This window comes from Mytilus edulis, chromosome 3, assembly GCF_963676685.1.
Source record: "Mytilus edulis chromosome 3, xbMytEdul2.2, whole genome shotgun sequence".
In the NCBI taxonomy this organism is placed as follows: Eukaryota; Metazoa; Mollusca; class Bivalvia; order Mytilida; family Mytilidae; genus Mytilus; species Mytilus edulis.
In genome coordinates, this window is record NC_092346.1 from 37,415 (window position 1) to 61,091 (window position 23,677).

At 32.1% G+C, this 23,677-nt stretch overlaps 1 protein-coding gene across 1 annotated transcript; it reads left to right on the forward strand.

Annotated features, from left to right (window-relative positions):
* Nucleotides 1-276: 276 nt before the first annotated feature.
* Nucleotides 277-22,568, forward strand: LOC139515571 (uncharacterized). Its single transcript, XM_071305149.1, has 4 exons — nt 277-378; nt 10,961-11,154; nt 16,357-16,546; nt 21,257-22,568. The coding sequence occupies exons 1-4, from the start codon at nt 372-374 to the stop codon at nt 22,318-22,320; spliced, it is 1,455 nt and encodes a 484-aa protein (XP_071161250.1). The 5' UTR covers nt 277-371; the 3' UTR covers nt 22,321-22,568.
* Nucleotides 22,569-23,677: the final 1,109 nt, after the last annotated feature.

The window sequence follows — 23,677 nt, forward strand, 5'->3', positions numbered from 1 at the left end:
TGGAACAGTAAAACATAATGCTTTGCATCAAGTTTCCCCTTGGAATATGTACAAAATGGCCTATCTCTATTATTTATTATATCTGTAGTTTTGATACAATTAAAGTTTGAAAAGTTCGTACAAAAATGGCTACAGAAGGGTACATAAACCTTAAGTGTTGTCAAACATCTATTTATACTATCCACACTGATATGTGTCCACACTTGTAATATATTTCTATATTTCTTTTCCGGATCTAGTCCGAGATTGATTTAAACTTTAATTTCATATGACCTGGTTTCAGAATATTTCTTTGTTTTTTTGTGGTTATATTTATCACGACACAGTAACCTGTAGAAGATCTGGAAACCTATCTCAGTAAGACGAGTAATATGAGAGGTAAATGATGTCTCTAGAACACCAACATACACATGCACAAAACACAAGGGATCGGTTACTATTCAAAATATAATCATATCTCCTAATCATAGGACTCTTATCATGCTTATCCATATCAGCCTTTTTGTTGATTTTGCAAATATCGCAGTATTTACAAATTATATTATTATTATAATTTTTGTCTTAGGTCCTAGATAAACCTTTGCACTTTTAAAATAATAAATAATTTAAGAGCCAAAGTACAGTATATTTTTAGACGGGATTGTAGCTACATGTATAATCTGACACCTCGTAATATATTATAGAAAAAAGTAATATCAATAGAACTTTTATACATTTTAACTAAACTAATGATGTGTATTGTCCCTTTGAAACATGTAACATACATATGTTACCACGGTATCGGGATCGTTCGCCCTGATTACATGTTCGCCCTAGGTTCGTTCGCACTGAGTTTGTTCGCCCTGGTAATTCGTTCGCCCTGGGTTCGTTCGCCCTATTTTCATTTATGATATGTATATATGTTACATTAATGAAAGAAATATATATTTATATATATTAAAATTTATGTATATCTATTAACAGTTAACAATTAAATAAAATTCTTGGCTGCATTGTTACACTTTATTTTATAATTACTTTTAACAAAATGTTTAATTACTGTTGATTGAATTTTTATTGCTGATTAGGTATGATTTGAAATCTTTGATATCACTGATTGGTATATGAATTGCCTTTGATGGATTAATAATGAAAATAACATTTTTCTCAAATAAAATAGTCAGCTTGGGTGGGTAAAAACACTGATGTACAAATTGTTAGGCATGAACGTATAACCTAGTAGCAGCTAGCTGTAGACAACATAATACATCGTAAATATTCGGCGTAATTGTAGACCGACTTCAACATATTTAATTAAATACACACAACACAACACTATACTAAAAAATAAAAATAAGAAATATTCGGCGAAATTGTAGACTGACTTCAACATATTCAATTAAATACACACAACACAACACTATAATAAAAAAAAAAAAATCAGGGCGAACAGGTATCAGGGCGAACGGTCTCAGGGCGAACCGGAACTAGGGCGAACAGTAACTAGGGCGAACCGAAATCAGGGCGGACGGACCCGGATTCTGTTAACACAGTTCTTTGATTTTTTAGTCCACAATAACAAATGTATGTTATTTTCCTGTAATAACCCTATAGAGTTATATCCCTGACTGGTCTTGAAACTGTCACTCATTTTTTACTGTGATTAAAAAATATGAACATATCATGATGAAAGTGAGCTTTGAAATTTATGAAAATAAAATTATGTAAGGATGCGTTTGTAATATATATATATAATATATATAATATTTTATAGAATTATTGAGTCTCAAATCCACTCTTTTTTTCCTAACGCTATTGCAGTATTATTAGTATATATCATGTATATTTATGTATTTCAGGCTTACTTTCCTAAACTGGCTAAATTATCAAGAGTTTACATGTACTTCTGCAAACATTGTAAGAATATAACATAAGTAAAATTGTGCATACATTTTTTAAATTGTACATAAAATATAGAAGATAAAAATTATTCAAATAAGGACAAAATACCTTTACAAACTTTGACAAACATGACAAAGTAGGGATTAGAGAAAACCCCCAAAAAATCCAAATCTTAAAACATACATGTAAAAAGATGAAAAAGTACGCAAAAAGTGCACTACACATTAATGACATAATAAATCAATTGACATGTTGTTAACGCATCCATCTGATTATGTCTAATACTTATCTGTGGTTAATCCTCAAATTTATCCTCCTGTGTGAGGGATCACACATAATTTAACCAGAATGTAGGACTTATAAAAGTATAAAACCACTGAGAAATTTCAAAACCAATGAAAACCATTGATTTCATGCTGATTTTCACAATATTCATTCGACGAAGAAGTTTGTCTTGATATCATACAGGTATGCCAATGTTCCATTAAAATGAGATGGTAATTTTTTTTTGCTGCGTTTATCTTTTTTAGGTTTTATACAGCAATGTACAGAATACGTTTGTAGAAAAGGCAAAACAGTTAAACATAAATAATAAATCAATGGGTTGTATACATTAGATACAAGATAAAATATCTAGCAAGAGCAAACACAACACGTGAACAGAGCTACATTGTAGTTACAGTGCTATATTCATGATATATATGCACTCGATTTCATCATATATTTCATATTGTATTTAGGCTTAAATTAAAATATTGTTTGTTTGCAGTTTACCGACCGACCCTTGAAAATCCTCCCGCTTGTGAAAATTTTAATGCTTTAAATTTGAAGATTTTTTTTAATACTTCTATTGATGCGATCCGGAACTTTGTGTCCTTTCCGGAAATGATTTAAAGTCTGGGTCAATTACGCATTTCAAGTTCGTTTTTTCTTAGCTTCCCGTCAAGCGTTCATGTGACCATTTAATGATAAAGCACATGGAAATTGTTTACAGGTATCCATGAAGTCACGGAGGAGTACTTTACGCTGTCGTCTAGTGTCAATTTTAAGACAAATAACAAACAAAAAAGTTTATTAGTAAACTGTTTATACAGATTCAGGCACATGTAATATCATTGACGATGATGCAGCGGATATTCATAACTGACACGATAACCATTCTGTCTCAAAAAAATCGGGTACAGAATCTGTGGAGCCTGACTTTATGGAACCAATTTCAGTTGTTAAATAATTCGACAGCAGCTTGAAGTATGGCATATTTTCTACAAATCGTTGTGAAGACGACAAAGATGAAACCACTCCTCCGTGACTTAAATCTTCATGGATATCTGTAAACACGCCTGTATGGAGGAAGGGCTCATTTGAAATGTTAATGGATATAGATCATGCCAAATCAATAAGAAGCAACCCTAACTACACAAAGATGTAGAGAAAATGAATGGTTAGCTTGAAAAATAAATATACTCTCTCTATATTAAATCTATCTTCGATTGCAATGAGTATGCTCCTTTAGGATAAGGGGGGCTGCCCCACTAATTGCAATAACCTCTTTCTTACAATATTAAATATACCCAAACTGTGTGGCCTGTGTGAATTCAATTAAAACATGTCCTTAGGAGCTATGCTGCCAATTTTTTTTATGCATTAAAAACATTTCAGTACAGACCATTTACTTTTAATGGGGTGCTATGGATTTCACCCCAAACTTTAGATTTCTTTGGGGCCTGGCAAAAATATAACCTTATCACATATAATTAAATATTGTTAGAAATATGAAAACAGTCGAATGTCTTAATACTTTTTTTTCAAGTTGCCTTTTTTTCAATTGAGGAAGATTCAATGGTAATTTTTTTTTTATTAAAGATACACTCTTTAATACATTGTCTTATAAATCTTTAATATCTACATTTTTCTGATGAAATTACTCTACTCATGAAAACATTCTAGTCAAGAAGCATACATGTCTGAATATATTTCTTTAAAACAGTTCTAGTCATAATGACATTCCTTGTTTATAAGTGTTCCAGTATTTAATAATTATACCATATTTTATGTCATAAATTGGATAATGACACTATGTTAAAGTTTCAGTTTTGGTTAAAAAGTTTTTTATCTGAAAATGCCTGTTCATTTGATGTTGGTTTTCAGCATGTCCAGTGTTTGTTGTTTTAAAATGTTTTTTTTTTCTTCACAAGAAACTTGGTTTAGTGTAACTGCTTGTTTAAACTGTATTTTGGCTAATAAAATAAATATTTTTCCTACCTACCGACCCTTCAGTCTGAAGGTACATTCGGAAAACTGCAAACAAACATATTTTTAAGGTTGGCCTTATCGTGTGAAAATGCAATGTCCTGTTTTGCGTCGTAAAAAAGGATTCTTGCCAGATTGTGCTGGTCAAATTTTAGGTCAACATAACATTTCATGTAACATTTCCCCTAGTAAAATACATGTTCTTTGATCGGTGCATGTCTGTACTTATTTATTATTTGTCCCTTCTTCCGAAATATAAGAAAACAAAACCGCACACAACCTGAGAACTTAGTGAACAATTATAAATTTTAAATAAAAATCACAGTGACTGATTATTGTACAGTTGTCAAAAATTAATGAACACATTTTTTTTCCCATTTAGGGCCAATAGAAATTTCATATACAAAAGAATTCTGACAATGTTAGATCTGGTCTTCATTTTATACAATTAATCAATTGGTGACATTTCCAAACATGCCAAAGATCATATAATAAAAAATCGTGCTACTCTTAGGGTCTGGCATATGCATGGTCATGATGGTGTAACAAACAACCAACATTTGTAAAAATAAGTGATTTAAAAGAAGAGATTGTTCTGCATGTTCTGTACGAAATATGGTAAGAAAAGGTCCTAACATGTATATGGACCATAATTTGCTATTGGGCTCGTTCCCTATAACGATAGAAAAGTGATAAAAATGTGTATTACTGTAAGAAAAGTTGTAACTACATCTAAAGATGCCTTTATTTTTATCAACATACAAGTGTATGCTACTTTTCCCTAGAAAAAATATTGAAATTATCAAATTTCAAAGATTATTTGACCGTATTTTTGTGTCATTTCTCGCGTTACTTTTCGCTTCCGAAGTGCATAATGCTGACTGATTTATCGATAATCGTCACCGGCAAATCCGTAACTTTTGCTTTCAAATAATAAAGAACATCGACCAATAAGAATAGTCAGAAGAAAATGCAGAGAACTATAAGTATTTCTGTAGCAGGTGTAAGAACACTAGCGTTACTTTTGTTTCCAATTTCGTAACGCAAATTTTAGATGATGTAATCTGCTTTGTTGTAATAGAATTCTTTATAACAAAATGCAAATATGAACTCTCGCGAGATGTTTTAGTTTGTTCTTTGTAATAATTAAGTTAGAAAATGGCGTTATCGGTATGCGTTACATTTCACACGAAACAGAAGTCCAGTTATTTCTTTTTTTTTTATTAAAATTGTTTTTGTCGTTCAGTTCTAATCATTTCCGGTCATACGTGAAACATGTGACTAACATGTGATCACGCCCTTACGGCCGGATATATGAAATACTAGGTCTAAACATTGTTTTTGTTTCCAACGGGATGTTAGCAAACATAATCTGTAGACTTGTTTCGTCTTGTTTAAAAAAGGAAAATACAATTTTCAAAGAGATTGCGCCTGGGGTCTATTATTTTTCCTATGTGCATAATGTTACATACGATCTTGTGTGAAAATAAATGCCCAATGACTTGACAAAATCGATTTCAGATTTGACAGACATTATAACACACTTGGTTTCCGGATAACGATGTAAAGGGTCCTTGGAAAATTCGATCGACATTACGTCTCTTATCATTGTGCCAATGCTCGTTGGATTGATTTTGCTTCAGCAGTAAATATTACTGGATATTTTAGGTGAATAAAGATAATTTAATAAAAAATACATGTTAATATACCGTTACACTTGGAATGTACAAAGTTGGTATCTTTGTCACAATTTTTATACGACCGCAAATTTTGAAAAAATTTTCGTCGTATATTGCTATCACGTTGGCGTCGGCGTCGTCGTCGTCGTCGTCGTCGTCGTCCGTCGTCCGAATTCTTTTAGTTTTCGCACTCTAACTGTAGTAAAAGTGAATAGAAATCTATGAAATTTTAACACAAGGTTTATGACCATAAAAGGAAGGTTGGTATTGATTTTGGGAGTTTTGGTCACAACATTTTAGGAATTAGGGGCCAAAAAGGGCCCAAATAAGCATTTTCTTGGTTTTCGCACCATAATTTTAGTTTAAGTTAATAGAAATCTATGAAATTTTGACACAAGGTTTATGACCACAAAAGAAAGATTGGGATTGATTTTGGGAGTTTTGGTTTCAATAGTTTAGGAATAAGGGGCCAATAAAGGGCCCAAATAAGCATTTTTCTTGGTTTTTGCACAATAACCTTAGGTTAAGTAAATAGAAATCTATGAAATTTAAACACAATGTTTATGACCACAAAAGGAAGGTTGGTATTGATTTTGGGAGTTAAGGACCCAACAGTTTAGGAATTAGGGGCCAAAAAGGGACCCAAATAAGCATTTTTCTTGGTTTTCGCACCATAACGTTAGTATAAGTAAATACAAATCTATGAAATTTAAACACAAGGCTTATGACCATAAAAGGAAGGTTGGTATTGATTTTGGGAGTTTTGGTCCCAACAGTTTAGGAAAAAGGGGCCCAAAGGGTCTAAAATTAAACTTTGTTTGATTTCATCAAAATTGAATAATTGGGGTTCTTTGATATGCCGAATCTAACTGTATATGTAGATTCTCAACTTTTGGTCCCGTTTTCAAATTGGTCTACATTAAGGTTCAAAGGGTCCAAAATTAAACTTTGTTTGATTTCATCAAAAATTGAATCCTTGGGGTTCTTTGATATGCCAAATCTAACTGTGTATGTAGATTCTTCATTTTTGGTCCTGTTTTCAAATTTCAAATTCTACATTAAAGTCCAAAGGGTCCAAAATTAAACTAAGTTTGATTTTAACAAAAATTGAATTCTTGGGCCTCTTTGATATGCTGAATCTAAACATGTACTTAGATTTTTGATTATGGGCCCAGTTTTCAAGTTGGTCCAAATCAGGATCTAAAATTATTATATTAAGTATTGTGCAATAGCAAGTCTTTTCAATTGCACAGTATTGTGCAATGGCAAGAAATATCTAATTGCACAATATTGTGAAATAGCAAATTTTTTTTTAATTAGAGTTATCTTTCTTTGTCCAGAATAGTAAGCAAGAAATATCCTATTGCACAATATTGTGCAATAGCAAGAATTTTTTTTAATTGGAGTTATCTTTCTTTGTCCAGAATCAACTTAAATCTTTGTTATATACAATATACAATGTATATACACTTTTTACTACCAACTGATAAATTTAAATAATCTTTACCATTCAGTGATAACAAGCAGTTTTTTTACATCTTAATATTTTATGATGTATTTAAATGAGTAGTTATTGTTGCAAACTCCATTAGAAATTTGAATTGATATCAGTTTTGAAAAAGGGAAACGGGGATGTGAAAAAAAAGGGGGGGGGGGTTAAATTTTTCTCATTTCAGATTTCATAAATAAAAAGAAAATTTCTTCAAACATTTTTTTGAGAGGATTAATATTCAACAGCATAGTGAATTGCTCAAAGGCAAAAAAAACCTTTTAAGTTCATTAGACCACATTCATTCTGTGTCAGAAACCTATGCTGTGTCAACTATTTAATTTTAGATTTAAAAAGTTTGAAGAAGAAATCTTTAATTGATTTGTAAAATCTTGGCATTTGTTTTGTGTAAAAAAAAACCATGTAATGTCAAAAATTTGATCACAATCCAAATTCAGAGCTGTATCATGCTTGAATGTTTTGTCCATACTTGCCCCAACTGTTCAGGGTTCGACCTCTGCGGTCGTATAAAGCTGCGCCCTGCGGAGCACCTGGTTAAATATTTTTTTTTATTCATGTTCTGCAAACACTTTTCAGAAACCCAATAAACTTGTCAAAGGAGAAGTAAACTTTCACCATGCATGACTTGAAAGGAAGTACTTTATTGATTTTAGCCCACTAAAGTAGGTTAAAATGTGGAAATAATGTTTTTATCTTTACTGGATTTAAAGAATTTTACATTGCCAATGATTTGGAATAAATTGTATATAACTGGAATTTCAAAACCAAATATAAATACATTTTTTTGGCTTAAACATCAAGATACAACGATTATGGTATCCTGTATCAATGAAGAAAATATTGAAATTTCTGAATAAATTGTACTAATTGTTTTCAAAACAAGCACATATTTAGGAGTTTTATAATACTGTTACATTTAAGATGGATTTTTTAAAAGAAAAAGTATACTGTTCAGATTATTTTAAGCAGATTTTGCAATAAGATAAAACTAAAAAAATGCTTTCGGTTTCTTGTGGTTTCCTGTCGCGTTTAAAAAAATCTTTAATTTAACATTGAAAATAGATTTTAAATATTAACATGAAGCAAGTAACACTAGTAATGGTGTTCATTTATGTCTTTTGAAATATATTGTGCAAAATAAAGAAAATAAAGATTGGTTTCCTGTTTGGTTTCCTGTCACGTAAACGGTGAATCAAAATGTATTAATTTTTTCTTGAAAAACTCAATTGTTCCATTAATACTATTCTAACACCAACACAACCCACAGAATAAAAGTTAAAGTTTTAGAACTTATAAAAAAGTATACAAAAAGAAACTAAAGGCTGAATACCAAATTATGGTCCATATATGCATGCATGTGTGCTCTCTGTCGTGAAGTTGTTCATAAATCATGTAATTAAATACAATGAAATATAAGAAACGGGCTCAGCATACGATGTAACAATATCTTTCTTGAAAAACTTTTATATTGAATCTTTAATTTTGTATCCCAGGCTCATATAATGAAATTATTCATAAACTTGAGAATGATCACAAACTTTCTTTAACATGTTTAATTTATAAAACAATGTTACTTGAATCAGTGAGTAAAAAAATCTCAATTCTTTTGGATTAAAGTGCTCTAGCTATAGATTAAGGCAAATATTAGCCGTTCCAGTATTAGGGACCACATAAAAAATCAATAAAGGATAAAAGCTTAATTCAAATAGTTTGGGGGTGGGGTGGGGGAAGGGGGTCAAAATTGCTACAAGCTTTGGTAAATGATAATGATTTTATATATCCTTATTGGTCAATCAATTTTTCCCAAATTAAGTTAAGAGGGGAATGTAGAAGGGGGGGAGGGGAGGTCAGGGAAAAAACTATATGAACTAAGTTTTTATACGACCGCAACAATTTGTTGTTTATTGGTACATGTATCATGTTGTCGTCATCGTCGTCAGCGTCGTTTGAATATAGTTATCAAAAGTACCAGGATTATAATTTTATACGCCAGACGCGCGTTTCGTCTACATAAGACTCATCAGTGACGCTCAGATCAAAATAGTTAAAAAGCCAAACAAATACAAAGTTGAAGAGCATTGAGGACCCAAAATTCCAAAAAGTTGTGCCAAATACGGCTAAGGTAATCTACTCCTGGGGTAAGAAAATCCTTAGTTTTTCGAAAAATTCAAAGTTTCGAGATAATGTTAATTAACTTTACAATGCAACCAACTGGAACCACACTTAATGAGGTAAAACATCTGTGTTTAGTAAGGATGTTCAATTAGATAATTAAATATAGATAGCTCAAGTCCTTGTGAACTCTCAAACAGGTTTTTGCTGTCATAGGTTGTGTACTTTGGCCACCAAGTAATATTAAGTTTTTTCATCAATATAAACATGATAAATAGACCTAAACAAGTCTGTCATTTTCTGACTTAGATAAGTCTAAAATTGAAAACACATTTTTATAATAAATACATGTTTTGACTTCTTTAAGTCATGTAAGTCAAAAACAAAAATCGACTTGTTTATGTCTGAGCTCTGACTGTCCAAATAACAATTTATGAAATTAAATATGGTCCAAATACTCATATGGTCCGGAAAATAACCACAACAGGAAGGTTGTGATTGATTTTTGGGGTTATGGACCCAAAGGTTTAGGAATTAGGAGCCCACATGAGCGTTTTTGTAATTTCGAGTCAATTAATTGTGTTTAAGAGTATAAATCTCTGAAATTATACCACAAGTTTCCATACTACAAAGGGATGGATATTGGGGGTTTTGGCTCCAATCATTAAGCAATTAGGGGCAAAAAAGGGGGAAATCAAGGGTTTTCTGGTTAAAGGACAATTTCGACAATTTAAAAGCAGTGTAAGGGAGGTAATGCAATTAAAATTCAAAGAATACTGTTATATATATGTTTGATTACTTGATTAACTCCCTAACACTGCTTGTTTTCAAAAGTTTAGAGAAGAAATCTTCAATTGCACAGTATTGTGCAATAGATTTGTTAGATCTTTGACAACATTTATATTTTGACAAAAACCTATATTATATCTAAAATTTGATCACAATCCAAATTCAGACATTATCAAGCTTAAATATTGTGACCAAATTTGCCACAACTGTTCAGGGTTTGGCCACTGCGGTCATATAAAGCTGTGCCCTGCAGAGCACCTGGTCAGGGTCCCAACCAAGGATTATATTGTCTAAAAGTTTTGACAACTTTTGATGTCTTACCATGCTTACAGTGGACATGGTGGACAAGTATTTGGATACACACCACTTTGATAAACATGATAAAAAATGTTGAGTAAGATTTGGGCGAGGTAAAAACGAAGGTTTTTGGGATTTGTAATTTTAAGGACCATAGACATGATAGTAGAAGACAAGTTTACGAGATGGACACGTTTAATTAAGTTACATATATATTCTTCACAATAAATTTTCAGATGATATTCCAACATCTTTTTGCAATAATTGTTGGGTTCTGTGTCAAGTGCAATTTTCTGACTTTGCTTCTGAATCCCTTAGACGTGTTAGACCATAAAAAAAGCCTTCTAATTAACCACTCTTCAGACTTGTGGCATTTGCATTTTATCCCCATTTTTATCATCTTAATTGTTACATATGTTATATATATTTCTTTTGTTTTCAGTTGCAATGCCTTTAGAGTTAGCTGGAATGACAATGATTGTGGTGTGTCTAATGGTAGGAGTAAGATGCTCAGAAAACAAGAAATTTGATTGTTTGATAGGACTTGATGAAAGAACAGTAATATATTGGACAGCAGGAGAACCACTGGTTTGCCAGATAGAAAAATTGAAGTCAGATGTTTACACTGTTAATATAGTAAGTTAAACTATGCATGCTATGTATAAATAGAGACTGTCAAAGGAAAAGAGAAAATATTTAGTACTCATAATAAAATGAACACTTAGACATGTTAGAGCAAATCTGACATGGGGTAAAATGCTCATGAAGTCAAATTCTATTAACCCTGATCTTTTCAGATGAATCTAACAACCCTTTGTTGGGTTGCTGCAACTAAATTGGTAATTGTAAGGAAATTTTGCATTTGTTGGTTATTAATATTTTGAATATACTTAGTATTTTAGATTTATATAAAGACTTGAAAGATAAACTGTAAACAGCAAAAATGATCTACTAACATGACAAATAATTTGTCAATTGGCCCTTTATTAAAGGAGTTATTGTCCTCTAACATATCTAAAGACAACTTGTTCATCTAGTGCATTTCTAGTGTGCTTACTTTACAAAAAAATGGTATCCTTTGAAACAATTACTGAATCAATTTCAGCCAAACTTGGGCAAAATGACTTTCAGAGTACATGTATGTAGTATAAATTAAATTTTGTGTATTTAATTTCCATGTATGTCAAGAACGTTGACATAGCCACTATGGTTAAAATGGAACATACATGGTGTATGACAAATGTAGGAGTAAAATAGAACATACATGATGACATATGACAAATGTAGGAGTAAAATGAAACATACATGAAATATAAAATGAAATATACATGACATATGACAAATGTAGGAGTAAAATGGAACATACATGACATATGACAAATGTAGGAATAAAATGGAACATTCATGACATATGACAAATGTAGGAATAAAATGGAACATACATGAAATATGACAAATGTAGGAGTAAAATGGAACATACGTGACAAATGACAAATGAAGGAGTAAAATGGAACATACATGACATATGAAAAATGTAGGAAAAAAATGAAGCATACATGACATATGACAAAAGTAGGAGTAAAATGGAACATACATGAAATATGACAAATGAAGGAGTAAAATGGAACATACATGAAATATGACAAATGAATGAGTAAAATGGAACATACATGACATATGACAAATGTAGGAGTAAAATAGAACATACATGACATATGACAAATGTAGGAGTAAAATGGAACATACATGACATATGACAAATGTAGGAGTAAAATAGAACATACATGACATATGACAAATGTAGGAGTAAAATGGAACATACATGACATATGACAAATGTAGGAGTAAAATAGAACATATATGACATATGACAATTGTAGAAGTAAAATAGAACATACATGACATATGACAAATGTATGAGTTAAATGGAACATACATGACATATGACTAATGTAGGAGTAGAATGGAACATACATGACATATGACAAATGTATGAGTAAAATGGAACATACATGACATATGACAAATGTAGGAAAAAGATGGAACATACATGACATATGACAAATGTAGGAGTAAAATGGAACATACATGACATGACAAATGAAGGAGTAAAATGGAACATACATGACATATGACAAATGTAGGAGTAAAATGGAACATACGTGACATGACAAATGAAGGAGTAAAATGGAACATACGTGAAATATAAAATAGAATATACATGACATAATTTTTTATGACAAATGTATGAGTAAAATTGAGCATACATATCATATGACAAATGTAGGAGTAAAATGGAACATACATTACATATGACAAATGTAGGAAAAAAATGGAACATACATGACATATGACAAATGTAGGAGTAAAATGGAACATACATGACATGACAAATTTAAATGAAGGAGTAAAATGGAACATACATGACATATGACAAATGTAGGAGTAAAATGGAACATACATGACATATGACAAATGTAGGAGTAAAATGGAACATACATGACATATGAAAAATGTAGGAAAAAAATGAAGCATACATGACATGTGACAAATGTAGGAGTAAAATGGAACATACATGAAATATGACAAATGAAGGAGTAAAATGGAACATACATGAAATATGACAAATGAATGAGTAAAATGGAACATACATGACATATGACAAATGTAGGAGTAAAATAGAACATACATGACATATGACAAATGTAGGAGTAAAATGGAACATACATGACATATGACAAATGTAGGAGTAAAATAGAACATATATGACATATGACAATTGTAGAAGTAAAATAGAACATACATGACATATGACAAATGTAGGAGTTAAATGGAACATACATGACATATGACTAATGTAGGAGTAGAATGGAACATACATGACATATGACAAATGTATGAGTAAAATGGAACATACATGACATATGACAAATGTAGGAAAAAGATGGAACATACATGACATATGACAAATGTAGGAGTAAAATGGAACATACATGACATGACAAATGAAGGAGTAAAATGGAACATACATGACATATGACAAATGTAGGAGTAAAATGGAACATACGTGACATGACAAATGAAGGAGTAAAATGGAACATACGTGAAATATAAAATAGAATATACATGACATAATTTTTTATGACAAATGTATGAGTAGAATTGAGCATACATATCATATGACAAATGTAGGAGTAAAATGGAACATACATTACATATGACAAATGTAGGAAAAAAATGGAACATACATGACATATGACAAATGTAGGAGTAAAATGGAACATACATGACATGACAAATGAAGGAGTAAAATGGAACATACATGACATATGACAAATGTAGGAGTAAAATGGAACATACGTGACATGACAAATGAAGGAGTAAAATGGAACATACGTGAAATATAAAATAGAATATACATGACATAATTTTTTATGACAAATGTATGAGTAGAATTGAGCATACATATCATATGACAAATGTAGGAGTAAAATGGAACATACATTACATATGACAAATGTAGGAAAAAAATGGAACATACATGACATATGACAAATGTAGGAGTAAAATGGAACATACATGACATGACAAATGAAGGAGTAAAATGGAACATACATGACATATGACAAATGTAGGAGTAAAATGGAACATACATGACATATGACAAATGTAGGAGTAAAATGGAACATATGTGACATGACAAATGAAGGAGTAAAATGGAACATACGTGACATATGACAAATGTAGGAGTAAAATGGAACATACATGACATATGACAAATGTAGGAGTAAAATAGAACATACATGACATATGACACTTGTAGGAGTAAAATAGAACAAACATGACCTATGACAAATGTAGGAGTTAAATGGAACATACATGAAATATAAAATAGAACATACATGACATATGACAAATGTAGGAGTTAAATGGAACATACATGACATATGACAAATGTAGGAGTTAAATGGAACATACATGAAATATAAAATAGAACATACATGACATATAACAAATGAAGGAGTTAAATGGAACATACATGACATGACAAATGTAGGAGTAAAATGGAACATACATGACATATGACAAATGTAGGAGTAAAATAGAACATACATGACATATGACAAATGTAGGAGTTAAATGGAACATACATGAAATATAAAATAGAACATACATGACATATGACAAATGTAGGAGTTAAATGGAACATACATGAAATATAAAATGGAACATACATGACATATGACAAATGTAGTAGAAGAATGGAACATACATGACATAGGACACATGTATGAGTAAAATGGAACATACATGACATATGACAAATGTAGGAGTAAAATAGAACATACATGACATATGACAAATGTAGGAGTTAAATGGAACATACATGAAATATAAAATAGAACATACATGACATATGACAAATGTAGTAGTAGAATGGAACATACATGACATATGACAAATGTAGGAGTAAAATGGAACATACATGACATGACAAATGAAGGAGTAAAATGGAACATACATGACATATGACAAATGTAGGAGTAAAATGGAACATACATGACATATGACAAATGTAGGAGTAAAATGGAACATATGTGACATGACAAATGAAGGAGTAAAATGGAACATACGTGACATATGACAAATGTAGGAGTAAAATGGAACATACGTGACATATGACAAATGTAGGAGTAAAATAGAACATACATGACATATGACACTTGTAGGAGTAAAATAGAACAAACATGACATATGACAAATGTAGGAGTTAAATGGAACATACATGAAATATAAAATAGAACATACATGACATATGACAAATGTAGGAGTTAAATGGAACATACATGACATATGACAAATGTAGGAGTTAAATGGAACATACATGAAATATAAAATAGAACATACATGACATATAACAAATGAAGGAGTTAAATGGAACATACATGACATGACAAATGTAGGAGTAAAATGGAACATACATGACATATGACAAATGTAGGAGTAAAATAGAACATACATGACATATGACAAATGTAGGAGTTAAATGGAACATACATGAAATATAAAATAGAACATACATGACATATGACAAATGTAGGAGTTAAATGGAACATACATGAAATATAAAATGGAACATACATGACATATGACAAATGTAGTAGAAGAATGGAGCATACATGACATAGGACACATGTATGAGTAAAATGGAACATACATGACATATGACAAATGTAGGAGTAAAATAGAACATACATGACATATGACAAATGTAGGAGTTAAATGGAACATACATGAAATATAAAATAGAACATACATGACATATGACAAATGTAGTAGTAGAATGGAACATACATGACGTATGACAAATGTATGAGTCAAATGGAACATACATGACATATGACAAATGTAGGAGTAAAATAGAACATGCATAAAATATGAAAAATGAAGGAGTAAAATGATGTTTTGTTTTTAAAAAATTGTGTTTTAAAGAAAATAAGACATAAACAACATGAACACAGATCATTTAAATGGCATTTTTAAGCCACTCATTAATCATGGTAATACAAATGTATATATTGAAAAGAAAAAAAATAATCATTGATGACATATTAAAGTATTTTATGAGCTTCTTGTTTGTGATCTTTACTCTTTGTAGCTTGCTGTTCAGCCAATGCTCCGTGTTTAAGGTTGATCTTTTACCTATAATGATCTAGTTTTGCAAATTGTGACATGGATGGAGAGTTGTCTCATTAACACACATATCACATCTTCTTGTATCTATATATAGTCATAATAGTTTGTAAATATTGATGTTGTATTTGTTGATAATTACAGGATAGGAATGGTACAGACTGGTTGGAATATAAAAGCACAGATCAGTTGATTGTTGGTGCTCCTGAAAAGGAGGATGTAGGCAGCTCAAGTATATTTATCACAGTTAGATCTAAACATTGTACATCAACTGTTCCCTGGAGAATGGCAGTAACATTTGTTATAGAACTTCCTCAACAGATTTCCACAGCAGGTATATATAGATATGTTACATGTATGCCAGTCATCTGTGATAAAGCTTTCCTACATATATGTCATTCCTGGGTGATAAAGCTTCCCTACATGTATGTCAGTCCTATGTGATAAAGCTTCCCTACATGTATGTCAATCCTGGGTTATAAAGCTTCCCTACATGTATGTCAGTCCTCTGTGATAAAGATTCCCTACATGTATGTCAGTCCTGGGTGATAAAAATTTCCTACATGTATGTCAGTTCTCTGTGATAAAGCTTCCCTACATGTATGTCAGTCCTGGGTGATAAAACTTCCCTACATGTATGTCAGTCCTCTGTGATAAAGCATCCCTACATTGATGTCAGTCCTGGGTTATAAAACTTCTCTACATGTATGTCAGTCCATTGTGATAAAGCATCACTACATGTATGTCAGTCCTCTGTGATAAAGCTTCCCTACATGTATGTCAGTCCATTGTGATAAAGCTTCCCTACATGTATGTCAGTCCTGGGTGATAAAGCTTCCCTACATGTATGTAGTCCTCTGTGATAAAGCTTCCCTGCATGTATGTCAGTCCTGGGTGATAAAGCTTCCCTACATGTATGTCAGTCCTTGGTGATTAAGCTTCCCTGCATGTATGTCAGTCCTGGGTGATAAAGCTTCCCTACATGTATGTAGTCCTCTGTGATAAAGCTTCCTTGCATGTATGTCAGTCCTGGGTGATAAAGCTTCCCTACATGTATGTCAGTCCTTGGTGATTAAGCTTCCCTACATGTTTGCCAGTCCTCTGTGATAAAGCTTCCCTACATGTATGTCAGTGCTCTGTGATGAAGCTTCCCTACATGTATGTCAGTCCTGTGTGATAAAGCTTCCCTACATATATGTCAGTCCTGGGTGATAAAGCTTTCCTACATGTATGTCAGTCCTCTGTGATAAAGTTTCCCTACATGTATGTCAGTCCTGGGTGATAAAGCTTCCCTACATATATGTCAGTCCTGGGTGATAAAGCTTCTCTACATGCATGTCAGTCCTGGGTGATAAATCATCCCTACATGTATCATGTGTATGTCAGGCCTTAGTGATCAAACTTCTTTTTATGTAAATCAGTCCTTGGTGATATAGTTCCCCAAAATGTTTGTCGGATTCCTGTTTGTTTTAAGTAATGCAGTGACCACAATATCAATAACAAACATTATGGAACGTATATAAATCACCTGGAAAATCGTTTTTTTCTCAAGTTTTTGCTTATTGTAATCTATAGTCGGCACCCCTGTCTGGCATGTTCAATTTTTTAGAATAAAATGGCAGACTATACAGGCCTTTTCAGGGTATACATGGAAAAGGTACAATGTTTGGGTTTTTTATTTTTGTTAAAGTCATATGAACATGATGAAAGGAGTTTCTTGAAATAAGAATGTAAAATAAAATGATTGAATGAATGCATGTAATAGACTATATATTTAACTCATCTATGCATGATCTTTGCCTCACTGTTAGGGGTTGTGGCAGTGGTGTTAACTTTTTGTTTATAAGGTTTATATTTCAAAAGGTAGAAGACCTGGATGCTTTAGGTCTTACATATGTCCATTGTCCTTTTCCTCATTTTCATGGTTCATTGACTGCTTGTAAAAAAGATCTCAGGGGAACCGTAATGATTATTGGTAGATCAATTATATATGGTATGCACTTAAATACAGTTGGCACATCTCATTTCCATAGGTATTATTTTATTTGGTCTTCACAGTCATGGTCTATTGACTTTGAAACCTTTGCTTAGTACCAATGGTTTACTTTATGATTAGGTCAGTTTAAGGGGAACCATTTAGTTGTAGATCATATAGATCAACTATATTTTCTATCCAGATTATTAGCATTAGCACATTTCATTTCCATGGAGATTATTTTGCCTCAGCCATGGTCTTATTACTTTGAATGTTATGCATAGTTTACATGTAAAAGTTATTGGGTATATCAGTTCAAGGTAAAATACTTATGTTAAGCTAATGATATGGTACACAGTTGCAAGTCTAATTTTCCTGGGAATTATATGGCCCCACCTCTTGATCACAGTTCTTCAACTTTTAAACTTTCTTAAGGTTTACAAGGATAAGTTTGTTTGAATATTGAGATTTTTATTTCAACATTTGTTAGCTTATACTATCAGAATTATAAAGCGTGAGACATCTATGTAACAACAGTTTATTTTAATTTTCAATTCAATTCTACATGTTAATTAAACATAAATGTCATACATACAAGGCTCCTTGTTGAAGGCCATACTTTGACCTATAATGGTTTACCTTTATAAAATTGTGACTTGGATGGATATTTGTCTCATTGGCATTCATACCTGACTATATCTATATATGACATATGATAACAGAGAAGACAGATGTTAAAAATGAATTGGTGTTACGTCAACCTGTTTCCATTCTTGCTTGTTTATGTGTGGTGCTTAATATATGTACATTAACATAGACATGATAGAGATTTAAAGGGCATGATTCTTTTTTCAGAAATTTCTTGTTGTATTTTGAATGAAGCATGATAAATAGAATATTGATAGATATAGAAGCATGCCGAGTGTTACAGAATGAGAATGCAGTGCAGTCACTACTGTTATGTAAGTATGTGTTCATACAGTATAGCATTTGGTGTAAACAATACTTTTATCTGTTTATTATGAATGATTCAAGTATAATTATAAACACATACACAAATAGGATTCAGAAACAAGCAACAAGTGCTTATATTAATTAGTAAAACATTTAATTCATCAAACAAAAAAGTTATATTCAAATCAGCCACAAATGGTATTCTTATCATGATAATGGAGACTAACTGTGCCATTCTTTTAGTATGCTTGTTTCTTAACTGATATGAATCATAGTCTATTGCTTAACCTCTGGAAACTCTTAGTTCTAGAGGTAATCAAATGTTTATATCTTCCTACTTCCATGACTTCAAGGGAAATGAAAATTATACACTGCCTAAAGACTAACCTTTTTTTTTGGCATAAAAATATAGTATATGTCAATACACATAATTAACAGCACCTGGTAATGTTACATAGCGTGACCGTTTTTAGCTCACATGGCCCGAAGGGCCAAGTGAGCTTATGCCATCACTTGGCGTCCGTCGTCGTCTGTCGTCGTAAACTATTTCAAGAATCTTCTCCTCTAAAACTACTAGGCCAAATACTTCCAAACTTTAACTGAATGTTCCTTAGGGTATCTAGTTTATAAATTGTATCCGAAGTTTTGATCTATCAACAAACATGGTCGCCATTGCTAAAAATAGAACATAGGGGTCAAATGCAGTTTTTGTCTAATAACTCAAAAACCGAAGCATTTAGAGCAAATCTAACATGGGGGGTAAAATTGATTATCAGGTGAAGATCTGTCTGCCCTGAAATTTTCAGATGAATCCAACAACCTGTTGTTGGGTTGCTGCCCCTGAATTGGAAATTTTAAGGAAATTTTGCTGTTTTTGGTTATTATCATGAATATTATTATAGGTAGAGATAAACTGCAAACAGCAAAAATGTTCAGCAAAATAAGACCTAAAAATAAGTCAACATGACTGAAATGGTCAGTTGACCCCTTTAGGAGTTATTGCCCTTTATAGTCAATTTTTAACCATTTTTCATAAATCTTAGTTATCTTTTACAAAAATCTTCTCCTCTGAAACTACTGGGCCAAATTGAACTAAACTTGGCCACAACCATCATTGGGGTATCTAGTTTGAAAATTGTGTCCGGTGACCTGGCCAACCAACCAAAATGGCCGCCATTACTTAAAATAGAACATAGGGGTCAAATGCAGTTTTTGGCTTATATCTCAAAAACTAAAGCATTTAAAGCAAATCTGACATGGTGTAAAAATGTTCATTAGGTCAAGATCTATCAGCCCTGAAATTTTCAGATTAATCAAACAACCCATTGTTGGGTTGCTGCCACTTCACTGGTAAATTTAAGGAAATTTTGCAGTTTTTGGTCATTATCTTGAATATTATTATAGATAAAGATAAACTGTAAACAGCAAAAATGATCAGCAAAGTAAGATCTACAAATAAGTTAATATGACCAAAATTGTCAATTGACCCCTTAAGGGGTTATTGTCCTTTAATGACAATTTTTCACAATTTGTTCATCATATTTGCTAACTTTAAAAAATCTTCTCCTCTAAAACTACTCAACCAAATTCAACCAAACTTCATTTGAATGATCAGTAGGGTGTATAAAATAAAGTTTGTGTTTTATTTTCTATTTCGTCAAAAAACATGGCCGAAGGCATTGTTTACCAGGTGAGCGATTCAGGCTCTTGAGAGCCTCTTGTTTTAGATCTAACTTGTTTTTTACTTTTTGAACATAATATTATTTTACATAATATGATATACATATTACGTGTAGGGTTGAGATCTTATAAACATGTTTAACCCCGCTGCAATTTTGTGTGTCCCAAGTCAGGAGCCTTTGGAATACTTAAAATGGGGGTTTCTTACAGACAAATTACTTTTTGTTATGGTTTATATGTAGAATTTGGATGGTATAGGGACATGATTATATACAGCCTTCTTCCATCACTCAGTTTCTACTGATGAAAGCTATGATACCATACCAAATGTATAATGATCTTTTCATACACTTGACAAACACGTTACTATATGATACCATACCAAATGTATAACGATCTTTTCATACACTTGACAAACATGTTACTATTTTTCAGATTCATGTGACAGTCCTCCAGAAGTTTTCAATCCAGTAAACCACATTCAGACTACAGTTGGTGATGTTTTCAAGCTTGACCTTGACCCTCTGACCTTTGTTGACAAAGAGGATGGAAATGCCAGACACCTACAGATTACTTTGAAGGCATTATTCAACTTTGATTTGGAAGATAATTTTTGGTTAAAACTGGATAAAACAGGATTGTTCCTCTATGGAATTCCCTTAAACAATGATAATGTGTATGTTGTCAGTCTCGTTGCCATGGATACATGTCAACAAAGTGTTGTTGATTCCATTAGGTTAGAAGTGAAGGAAAATTCCCAAACCTACAGCCATGAATTTACTATTTATTTTGGAAATGATCATGATGATAGTCCTTCTAGTTTTGATGTTTACAAATTTATTACTGGACTTAGTCAATGGTTAGAGTTCACAGATTCCACTCAGATGTATGTCTCAAATGTGGATCCAGAACTTCGTATTATATCTTGGATAGACAAATCCTTATCCACTGATTTCTGTGAAAGAAGTCAAATTTTAGACACATACTACAAAATGGCAGATGTAAATGGTACAATCTTGGATGAATTCAGTTGTTATTTTTCACCGTTTTTCAATGTCACTGGAGTATTTGTTGATTTCAAAGATGTCTGTAATATGACAGACCTGTTGTGGACATCAACAAATTCAAACACTGAATCCTACAATGATGAAATGTATTTGTTCTATATTTTGATCCCTGTTGCAGTTTTAACAATTGTAATATTAGTGATCATTATTATAATGCTAGTTAGAAAATGTACCAAACGTAACAAGTATGTAATGCACTCTGAGAAACCTGTTTATCTTACAGATCGACAACCTGTCATATTTCAGAATGAATACAACGAAGAAGAAACATCTCTCCGACCACAGATTCCAATCATTATTGACAACTTTGACACTGGACTTTTATCATCTAGTGGGAGAAGTGTAGTGAGTCCCCCATCTTATATCCCTCCTGAACATTCAGACCCCCCTCAATATAGGCTACCACCACCGTACAGTATGTCAAGCATATGAGATGTAAGGATTTTATTTCCATAAAAGTACTGAAAATTCTAAAAAATTGCAATGTTTTTTATAATGGGAGTTATGTGAGTGTGTGGTAATTGCAATACTAAGAACTCATATTTGTCGAGCCTGCAACTTTTGTTGCAGAAAGCTCGACATAGGGATAGTGATCCGGCGGCGGCGGTGTTAGCTCACTTCTTAAAAGCTGTATATTTTAGAAGGAGGAAGACCTGGATGCTTCATACTTTGTATATAGATGCTTCATGTTACGAAGTTTCCGTCAGTCACATGTCCTATGTCCTTCTCCTCATTTTCATGGTTCAGTGACCACTTCAAAAAAAAGTTCAAATTTTTTGTAATGTTGAATTCTCTCTTATTATAAGTAATAGGATAACTATATTTGATATGTGCGTACCTTGCAAGGTCCTCATGTCTGTCAGACAGTTTTCACTTGACCTCGACCTCATTTCATGGATCAGTGAACAAGGTTAAGTTTTGGTGGTCAAGTCCATATCTCAGATACTATAAGCAATAGGGCTAGTATATTCGGTGTATGGAAGGACTGTAAGGTGTACATGTTCAACTGGCAGGTGTCATCTGACCTTGACCTCATTTTCATGGTTTAGTGGTTTTAGTTAAAGTTTTGTGTTTTGGTGTGTTTTCTCATACTATATATATGCAATAGGTCTACTATATTTGTTGTTTGGAATGATTGTAAGGTGTACATGTCTAGCGGGCAGATGTCATGTGACCTTGACCTCATTTTCATGGTTCAGTGGTCAAAGTTAAGTTTTCGAGTTTTGGTCTTTTTATCTAATACTATATGCCATAGTCAACTATATTTGGTGTATGGAAATGTTTTATAATCTTTATGTCAGTCACGCAGGTTTTATTTGACCGTGACCTCATTTTCACGGTTCATTGCACAGTGTTAAGTTTTTGTGTTTTGGTCTATTTTTCTTAAACTATAAGTAATGGGTGAACTATATAATTATGTTTTATAGAAGCATTGTTAGCTGTACATGTCTGCCTGGCATGATTTATCTGACCTTGACCTAATTTTCAAGGTTCATTGGTCTTTGTTTAGTTATCTTGGTTAATGTTAAGTTTATGTGACAGTTGTAATAAAGCTTAGCTTTATACTTAGGACTATCAACATAACATCAATGATTAGAATAGAAGGCGAGACATTTTAGCGTGTCCACTCTTGTCTGATATATGATACCAGATTTTTCAGAAAATTTATAATAATTAAACTCACAGTTTTGTCAATTTTTCAAAATTACATGTAGCATTAACTTTTATAATAACTGCATTCAATAATTTGTGAATTAACAGTATATCAGGGAGTTCATTGTTTTTGTTT